General features: G+C 42.5%; 1 protein-coding gene across 1 annotated transcript; it reads right to left on the minus strand.

Annotated features, from left to right (window-relative positions):
• Positions 1 to 322: 322 nt before the first annotated feature.
• LOC112239097 (tribbles homolog 1-like) lies at positions 323 to 3,288 on the minus strand. The gene has a single exon (XM_024407607.2). The coding sequence runs from the start codon at positions 2,631 to 2,633 to the stop codon at positions 2,139 to 2,141; it is 495 nt and encodes a 164-aa protein (XP_024263375.1). The 5' UTR covers positions 2,634 to 3,288; the 3' UTR covers positions 323 to 2,138.
• Between the last annotated feature and the right edge of the window lie 7,448 nt (positions 3,289 to 10,736).

Below are 10,736 nucleotides of genomic sequence, written 5' to 3' on the forward strand. Positions count from 1 at the left end.
CTCTAGGCGTGCTATCCAGGAGATATCTCCCATCGACTCCTTCGCTCCGCTATCAGATGGGGGAGAGGCAGGAGATATCTCCCATGGCGAACGAACTCTAGGCGTGCTCCTTCGACTCCGCTATCAGATGGGGGAGAGGCAGGAGATATCTCCCATGGCGAACGAACTCTAGGCGTGCTCCTTCGACTCCGCTATCAGATGGGGGGGGCAGGAGATATCTCCCATGGCGAACGAACTCTAGGCATCCAGACAAGTGAACTCTAGGCATCCAACAAGTGTGTGAACGGTAGTGTGTGAGTGGAAAAATACAAAATAAACAGAATCTGAATATAAAATATATATTTTATAACATTTCTCCACATACATATTTACATGTTTTTACAATGAATCATATTTCCTCTTTAACCTACGTGGTCAAGCTTTGAGAATGTGCCACAAATACTTCATTCACAGCGCACTATAAATGCTGTGCACGCCTGTCAGTTAAAGTCTACATCGAGTTTATACGTGGTTCACCCTACGTCAAACAGCTTTTCAGAAGATCAAATAAAACAATAGATAATGAAAGGCCTAATAAAACCAATAGTTGATTGTAGATTAATTTGGCCAAACAACATTGAGGAAACACTACCTGGGCCACAACAGACGAGAAGAAAATGACTGCTGGACTTTAAAGAGAGGCAACATCACTGTCTTAGTCGGCATCACAAATGGAACCCTACTCCCTATGTAATTCATTACTGTTGACCAGGGCCCAAAGGGTTGTGGTGCCCTATAAAGGTAACAGGCTGCCAAATGGACAGACTAACCATGGCGATGGAGCCATTGAACCTCAGATTTGAAAGGAGGAGCAGTAATCACAGTACAGTTCAGTACTCAACGTAGAAATAGTCTGATATCAGTTCAGTACTCAGCGTAGAAATAGTCAGATATCAGTTCAGTACTCAGGGTAGAAATAGTCAGATGTCAGTTCAGTACTCAGCGTAGAAATAGCCCCGATGTCAGTTCAGTACTCAGCGTAGAAATAGCCCCGATGTCAGTTCAGTACTCAGCGTAGAAATAGTCTGATATCAGTTCAGTACTCAGCGTAGAAATAGTCAGATATCAGTTCAGTACTCAGGGTAGAAATAGTCCGATATCAGTTCAGTACTCAGGGTAGAAATAGTCAGATGCCAGTTAAGCACTCAACGTAGAAATAGACAGATGTCAGTTCAGTACTCAGGGTAGAAATAGTCTGATATCAGTTCAGTACTCAGGGGAGAAATAGTCAGTTCAGTACTCAGGGTAGAAATCGACAGATGTCAGTTCAGTACTCAGCGTAGAAATAGTCTATCAGTTCATTACTCAGCATAGAAAAAGTAAAATGTCAGTTCGGTACTCAGCGTAGAAATAGACAGATGTCAGTTCAGTACTCAGGGTAGAAATAGTCCGATGTCAGTTCAGTACTCAGGGTAGAAATAGTCCGATGTCAGTTCAGTACTCAGGGTAGGAATAGTCAGATATCAGTTCAGTACTCAGCGTAGAAATAGTCCGATGTCAGTGCTCAGTGTAGAAATAGACAGATGTCAGTTCAGTACTCAGCGTGGAAATAGTCTGATATCAGTTCAGTACTCAGCGTAGAAATAGTCTATCAGTTCAGTACTCAGGGTAGAAATAGTCTATCAGTTCAGTACTCAGCGTAGAAATAGTCAGATGTCAGTTCAGTACTAAGGGTACTAATATACACTTTCCCACACCTCTATTAGCCCCTGAGTTTCTACTCTGTTATTCCCACAGCTATTTATCAAAACAGTGTCAGGGTGTCGTTTGAACAACAGATTGTATCTTTAATCTACTCTAATAAAACATCATCATGTGACGGTGAGCTGGTTTTTAGCACCAAATTACTTCTTGTGAACACAACGCACAATGATGGTGGAGTACTTCACACAATTCCCTTAATCTAACACACATAGATGAAACACTACAGTACTTTTGAGTTATAAACTTGTGTCTGAGGTACATACACAACAGTATACCACCATTATCCAAAAACAAATCAAAATAAAATGTAAACCCTCTTGAAGGTAACATTTGAGCATGTTTTGGTCCGATTCCACTCGAGGGGTTGAGTCAGTCACGGTGACGCACCCCATCGATCAACAGAACAGATCATCCTCCTCTTCCACATCACAGGAAGGCACTGTCTGTTCCACTGAGCCCACTTCCTGTTCACTGACCCCTGTTTCCTGTGCGTTGGTGGCAGTGGTGTGGAACCACGGATGGATAAGCACCTCGGCGGCAGTCAGTCTGTCCCATGGTTCTTTCCTCAGCAGGGATCGCAGCAGGCACTTGGCCCGGGGAGAGAGGCTCTCGGGTAGGCAGCAATGGCCCCGGCGGATCTTGGAGAAGAGGGTAGCTGGGTCTGGGTCGTGGAAAGGGTAGCGTCCCACCAGCATAGTGTAGAGCATCACCCCTAGGGACCAGACGTCCGCCTGCTTCCCGGAGTAGGAGCTGGAGACGCTCAGGATCTCTGGGCTGATATAGGCTGGGCAGCCATAGGTGTATGACATGGAGTCATCTTCTCCTTCTAGAACCCTGCAGTCCTCCAGGCCTTCCAGCTTCACATGGGTCCTACAGGACAGAAAGAGCATGGGTTGGTTATTAACAGAGAGGGCGAAGCAAGAGGCTCCACTCACATTAAAATCTGTCCACGCGAGAATACAGCGATAAGCAGACCAAGAGGGTATTTTTTTGTATGGAGGTCTATGAGAGAGTGTCGGATTTGGTCAACAAAAATTGTGATTGCTAATTTGCTAAGTGAGACTTATTTGATCAAATATAAGTTCCGTAATGTTTATCTTGTTACGAATGTACTGATATAAGTGGACGTACGTGGCATCTCGGCAACTTTGAGAAATCTATTTTATGTTGGAGTCTGTTGTTCACACGCGTATCTGCCCTCTCACTGGCTAGAATGTTCCCACCTGATCTCACTTCCTCCCACCTGCCTTTCTGTCTTTGCGACAAACACTCACAGAGACCATCTCGTCATTTATATAACATCTCTCTGTTATTAGATCCGAAGTCAAATGATCACCGGTCACACTTTATTTGGATTGTCTGGATTTTCCATCTGTAGATGCTCTACAGATGGTCATACTATCAACAAACTATCTGTCGATAAGCAACTGCTTGCTAATGTTAGGATTATGGTTAGACTAATGGTTAGGTGGCTACAAAAGCTGTCCTTGGTTGCAATACTCTACCGAGTTCCAAACTGCCTCTGAAAGCAACATCAGCACAATAACTGTTCGTCTGAATGTCATGAAATGGGTTTCCATGGCTGAGCAGCACACAAGACTAAGATCACCATGCGCAATGCCAAGTGTCGGCTGGAGTGGTGTAAAGCTTGCCACCATTGGACTCTGGAGCAGTGGAAACCTGTTCTCTGGAGTGATGAATCACGCTTCACCATCTGGCAGTCCAAAGGACAAATCTGGTTTTGGCTGATGCCAGGAGAACTCTACCTGCCCGGATTCATAGTGCTGTAACTGTAAAGTTTGGTGGAGGAGGAATCATGGTCTGGGGCTGTTTTTCAAGGTTTGGGCCCCTTAGCTCAAGTGAAGGGAAATCTTAATGCTACAGCATACAATGACATTCTAGACAATTCTGTGCTTCCAACTTTGTGGAAACAGTTTGGGGAAGGCCCTTTCCTGTTTCCGCATGACAATGGCCCTCATGCACAAAGCGAGTTCCATACAGAAATGGTTTGTCAAGATCGGTGGGAAAGAACTTGACTGGCCTGCGCAGAGCCCTGACCTGAACCCCATCAAACAACTTTGGGATTAATTGGAACGCTGACCGTGAGCCTAATCGCCCAACATCAGTGCCCGACCCCACTAATGCTTTTTTGTTTTAATGGAAGCAATGTTCCAACATCTAGTGGAAATCCTTCTCAAAAGAGTGGAGGCTATTATAGCAGCAATGTTCCAACATCTAGTGGAAAGCCTTCCCAGAAGAGTGGAGGCTGTTATAGCAGCAATGTTCCATCATCTAGTGGAAAGCCTTCTCAAAAGAGGGGAGGCTGTTATAGCAGCAAAGGCGGGACCAACTCCATATTAATGCCCATGATTTTAGAATGAGATATTCGACAAACAAGTTTCCACATACTTTTGGTGTAGTTAGTTGGAATATTACTGATAGTCTGTAGAATATCTATCCAAATAGTGTTACCTGCTCCTTACTGTAGGGGAGGACATCTTAGGTATAATACCAGAAACAATTGTCAAATTAAAGATATAGGTCAAGGATTCTGCAATACAGTGCCATGCAAAAGTATTCATCCACCTTGGAGTTTCTCCTGTTTTGTTGCATTACAACCTGGAATTTAAATGGATTTTTATTTTGATTTCATGTAATGGACATACACAAAATAGTCCAAATTGGTGAAATGAAAAATATATACTTATGAATAAAAACAGAAAAGTGGTGTACCCCAGTACCCCTTTGTTATGAAGCCCCTAAATAAGATCTGGTGCAACCAATTACCTTCAGAAGTCACATAGTTAAATAAAATCCACCTATCTGCAATTTAAGTGTCACATGATCGGTCACATGATCTCAGTATATATACACCTGTTCTGAAAGGCCCCAGAGTCTGCAACACCACGAAGCAAGAAGCACCATGCAGACCAAGGAGATCTCCAAACAGGTCAGGGACAAAGTTGTGGAGAAGTACAGATCAGGGTTGGGTTATAAAACAATATCAGAAACTTTGAACATCCCACGGAGGAACATTAAATCTATTATTAAACAATGGAAAGAATATGGCACCACAACAAACCTGCCGAGAGAGGGCCGCCCACCAACACTCACAGACCAGGCAAGGAGAGCATTAATCAGAGGCAACAACGAGACCAAAGAAACTATCATTTCTGCAAGTAGAGATACCCCCAAAACTACTTAAGTAGTACATTAAAGTTTTTTACGGAAGTACTTTATACCACTGGTATACAGTACATCACTTCACACCCAGACAAATCCAGCCAAACCCTCATTCACTCACACACTGTGCTGTGCTATAGCCATATTAATAGCAGAGCTTAGATCCATGAGGTTGGGAGGTAGGGGGTGTCCCTTAACAGAGTCGGGAGAGGACAAGCTAATGATCTGAGACTGGATGGGATGTGTCCCAAATGGAGCCCTATTGCCTACACAGGGCCTCTGGTCAAAAGTAGTGCACTATACAGTATACTGAGTGCCATTTGGAACTTAGCCAATATCTGCCTCTCTTGTAACCCAAGAAAGACCATGTAGAGTATGGGCTTCCAACAGTGACTGGTCTGTCTGAGAGAGACAAACAGCCCTGGTGCATAGCGACAGAGAGAAAGTAGGTGAGTCATCTCCAGGTGGAGTAGTAGAGATCTCTCTACCTCTTCTCCTCCTCTCTTCCTCTCTCCACCTCTTCCCCCTCCCCTCCCCTCTCTTCCCCCTTCCCCCTTCCCCTCCACTCTCTTCCCCCTTCCCCTCCACTCTCTTCCTGTTTTCTCCTATCCTCTCCTCCCATCCGCTCTTCCCCCTTCCCCTCCCCTCTCTTCCCCCTTCCCCTCCACTCTCTTCCCCCTTCCCCTCCACTCTCTTCCTGTTTTCTCCTATCCTCCCCACCCCCTCCTCCCTTCCTCCCTTTCTCCCCTCCTCCCCTCCCCTCTCTTCCCCTCCTCTCTTCCTCCCTCTCTCTCTCCCCCTCCTCTCTCCCCCGTCCTCTCTTCTCCTCTTAATATTATGATGGTTTATCTGCTGTCAGAATAAAGACTGTAATCAATCATGTGATTAAACTCAGATCTGCCTGTGCACTTCAATATGATCCATGTATAAAATACAGTTTAAGTCTGAAGTTTACATACACTTGGGTTGGAGTCATTAAAACTAGTTTTTCAACCACTCCACAAATTTATTGTTAACAAACTATAGTTTTGGCAAGTCGGTTAGGATATCTACTTTGTGCATGACACAAGTAATTTTCCCAACAATTGTTTACAGATTATTTCACTTATAATTCACTGTATCACAATTCCAGTGGGTCAGAAGTTTACGTACACTAAGTTGACTGTGCCTTTTAAACAGCTTGGAAAATTCCAGAAAATGTCATGGCTTTAGGAGCTTCTGATAGGCTAATTGACATCATTTGAGTCAATTGGAAGTGTACCTGTGGATGTATTTCAAGGCCTACCTTCAAACTCAGTGCCTCTTAGCTTGACATCATGGGAAAATCCAAAGAAATCAGCCAAGACCTCAGAAAAAAATGTATAGACCTCCACAAGTCTGGTTCTTCCTTGGGAGCAATTTCCAAATGCCTGAAGGTACCACGTTCATCTGTACAAACAATAGTACGCAAGTATAAACACCATGGGACCACGCAGCCGTCAAAAAGTATCTATAGCCAAAGTAAAACGAGTCCTATATCGACTTAACCTGAAAGACCACTCAGGAAGGAAGAAGCCACTGCTCCAAAACCACCATAAAAAGCCAGACTGCAGTCTGCAACTACACATGGGGACAAAGATCGTACTTTTTGGAGAAATGTCCTCTGGTCTGATGAAACAAAAATAGAACTGTTTGGCCATAATGACCATCGTTATGTTTGGAGGAAAAAGGGGGAGGCTTGCAAGCCGAAGAACACCATCCCAACGTGAAGTACCGGGGTGTCAGCATCATGTTGTGGGGGTGCTTTGCTGCAGGAGGGACTGGTGCACTTCGCAAAATAGATGGCTTCATGAGGCAGGAAAATGATGTGGATATATTGAAGCAACATCTCAAGACATCAGTCAGGAAGTTTAAGCTTGGTCGCAAATGGGTCATCCAAATGGACAATAACCCAAAGCATACTTCCAAAGTTGTGGCAAAATGGCTTAAGGACAACAAAGTCAAGGTATTGGAGTGGCCATCACAAAGCCCTGACCTCAATAGTTATAGATGGTAACACAACCCTACTGTTCAGAGCCCTCAGCCAGTTATAGATGGTAACTGTTCTACAGAGTTATAGATGGTAACACAACCCTACTGTTCTACAGAGTTATAGATGGTAACACAACCCTAACTGTTCTACAGAGTTATAGATGGTAACACAACCCTACTGTTCTACAGAGTTATAGATGGTAACACAACCCTACTGTTACAGAGTTATAGGTAACACAACCCTACTGTTCTACAGAGTTATAGATGGACCCTACTGTTCTACAGGTATAGATGGTAACACAACCCTACTGTTCTACAGAGTTATAGATGGTAACTGTTCTACAGAGTTATAGATGGTAACACAACCCTACTGTTCTACAGAGTTATAGATGGTAACACAACCCTACTGTTCTACAGAGTTATAGATGGTAACACAACCCTACTGTTCTACAGAGTTATAGATGGTAACCACACAACCCTACTGTTCTACAGAGTTATAGATGGTAACACAACTGTTCTACACTGTTCTACAGAGTTATAGATGGTAACACAGATGGTAACACAACCCTACTGTTCTACAGAGTTATAGATGGTACCCTACTGTTCTACAGAGTTATAGATGGCTACTGTTCAGAGTTCTAACACAGTTCGAGTTATAGATGGTAACACAACCCTACTGATATAGATGGTAACACAACCCTACTGTTCTACAGAGTTATAGATGGTAACACAACCCTACTGTTCAGTTCTACAGAGTTATAGATGGTAACACAACCCTACTGTTCTACAGAGTTATAGATGGTAACACAACCCTACTGTTCTACAGAGTTATAGATGGTAACACAACCCTACACAGAGTTATAGAACCCTACTGTTCTACAGAGTTATAGATGGTAACACAGCCCTACTGTTCTACAGAGTTATAGATGGTAACACAACCCTACTGTTCTACAGAGTTATAGATGGTAACACAACCCTACTGTTCTACAGAGTTATAGATGGTAACACACCCTACTGTTCTACAGAGTTATAGATGGTAACACAACCCTACTGTTCTACAGAGTTATAGATGGTAACACAACCCTACTGTTCTACAGAGTTATAGATGGTAACACAACCCTACTGTTCTACAGAGTTATAGATGGTAACACAACCCTACACAACCCTACTGTTCTACAGAGTTATAGATGGTAACACAACCCTACTGTTCTACAGAGTTATAGATGGTAACACAACCCTACTGTTCTACAGAGTTATAGATGGTAACACAACCCTACTGTTCTACAGAGTTATAGATGGTAACACAACAACCCTACTGTTCTACAGAGTTATAGATGGTAACACTGTTCCCTACTGTTCTACAGAGTTATAGATGGTAACACAACCCTACTGTTCTACAGAGTTATAGATGGTAACACAACCCTACTGTTCTACAGAGTTATAGATGGTAACACAACCCTAACACTGCCCTACAGAGTTATAGATGGTAACACAACCCTACTGTTCTACAGAGTTATAGATGGTAACACAACCCTACTGTTCTACAGAGTTATAGATGGTAACACAACCCTACTGTTCTACAGAGTTATAGATGGTAACACAACCCTACTGTTCTACAGAGTTATAGATGGTAACACAACCCTACTGTTCTACAGAGTTATAGATGGTAACACAACCCTACTGTTCTACAGAGTTATAGATAACACAACCCTACTGTTCTACAGGTAACACAACCCTACTGTTCTACAGAGTTATAGATGGTAACTGTTCTACAGAGTTATAGACCCACAACCCTACTGTTCTACAGAGTTATAGATGGTAACACAACCCTACTGTTCTAGAGAGTTATAGATGGTAACACAACCCTACTGTTCTACAGAGTTATAGATGGTAACACAACCCTACTGTTCTACAGAGTTATAGATGGTAACACACCCTACTGCCCTACACTGTTATAGAGACTGTTATAGATGGTAACACAACCCTACTGTTCTACAGAGTTATAGATGGTAACACAACCCTACTGTTCTACAGAGTTATAGATGGTAACACAACCCTACTGTTCTACAGAGTTATAGATGGTAACACAACCCTACTGTTCTACAGAGTTATAGATGGTAACACACAACCCTACTGTTCTACAGAGTTATAGATGGTAACACAACCCTACTGTTCTACAGAGTTATAGATGGTACACAACCCTACTGTTCTACAGAGTTATAGATGGTAACACCCTACTGTTTACAGAGTTATAGACAGAGTTATAGATGGTAACACAACCCTACTGTTCTACAGAGTTATAGATGGTAACACAACCCTACTGTTCTACAGAGTTATAGATGGTAACACAACCCTACTGTTCAGAGTTATAGATGGTAACCCTACTGTTCTACAGAGTTATAGATGGTAACACAACCCTACTGTTCTACAGAGTTATAGATGGTAACACAACCCTACTGCCCTACAGAGTTATAGATGGTAACACAACCCTACTGTTCTACAGAGTTATAGATGGTAACACAACCCTACTGTTAGAGTTATAGATGGTAACACAACCCTACTGTTCTACAGAGTTATAGATGGTAACACAACCCTACTGTTCTACAGAGTTATAGATGGTAACACAACCCTACTGTTATAGATGGACTGTTATAGATGGTAACACAACCCTACTGTTCTACAGAGTTATAGATGGTAACACAACCCTACTGTTCTACAGAGTTATAGATGGTAACACAACCCTACTGTTCTACAGAGTTATAGATGGTAACACACACCCTACTGTTTACAGAGTTATAGATGGTAACCCACAACCAGAGTTATAGATGGTAACACAACCCTGTTCTAGAGAGTTATAGATGGTAACACAACCCTACTGTTCTACAGAGTTATAGATGGTAACACAACCCTACTGTTCTACAGAGTTATAGATGGTAACACAACCCTACTGTTCTACAGTTATAGATGGAGTTATAGATGGTAACACAACCCTACTGTTCTACAGAGTTATAGATGGTAACACAACCCTACTGTTCTACAGAGTTATAGATGGTAACAACCCTACTGTTCTACAGAGTTATAGATGGTAACACAACCCTACTGTTCTACAGAGTTATAGATGGTAACACAACCCTACTGTTCTACAGAGTTATAGATGGTAACACAACCCTACTGTTCTACAGAGTTATAGATGGTAACACAACCCTACTGTTCTACAGAGTTATAGATGGTAACACAACCCTACACAACCCTACACTGTTCTACAGAGTTATAGATGGTAACACACACACCCTACTGTTCTACAGATTATAGATGGTACAAACACAACCCTACTGTTCTACAGAGTTATAGATGGTAACACAACCCTACTGTTCTACAGAGTTATAGATGGTAACACAACCCTACTGTTCTACAGAGTTATAGATGGTAACACAACCCTACTGTTCTACAGAGTTATAGATGGTAACACAACCCTACTGTTCTACAGAGTTATAGATGGTAACACAACCCTACTGTTCTATGGTAACACAACCCTACAGAGTTATAGATGGTAACACACAACCCTACTGTTCTACAGAGTTATAGATGGTAACACAACCCTACTGTTCTACAGAGTTATAGATGGTAACACAACCCTACTGTTATAGATGGTAACACAACCCTACTGTTCTACAGAGTTATAGATGGTAACACAACCCTACTGTTCTACAGAGTTATAGATGGTAACACAACCCTACTGTTCTACAGAGTTATAGATGGTAACTGTTCTACAGAGTTATAGATGGTAACACAACCCTACT

The sequence above is a fragment of the Oncorhynchus tshawytscha genome, linkage group LG13 (genome assembly GCF_018296145.1).
Source record: "Oncorhynchus tshawytscha isolate Ot180627B linkage group LG13, Otsh_v2.0, whole genome shotgun sequence".
Taxonomy (NCBI): domain Eukaryota; kingdom Metazoa; phylum Chordata; class Actinopteri; order Salmoniformes; family Salmonidae; genus Oncorhynchus; species Oncorhynchus tshawytscha.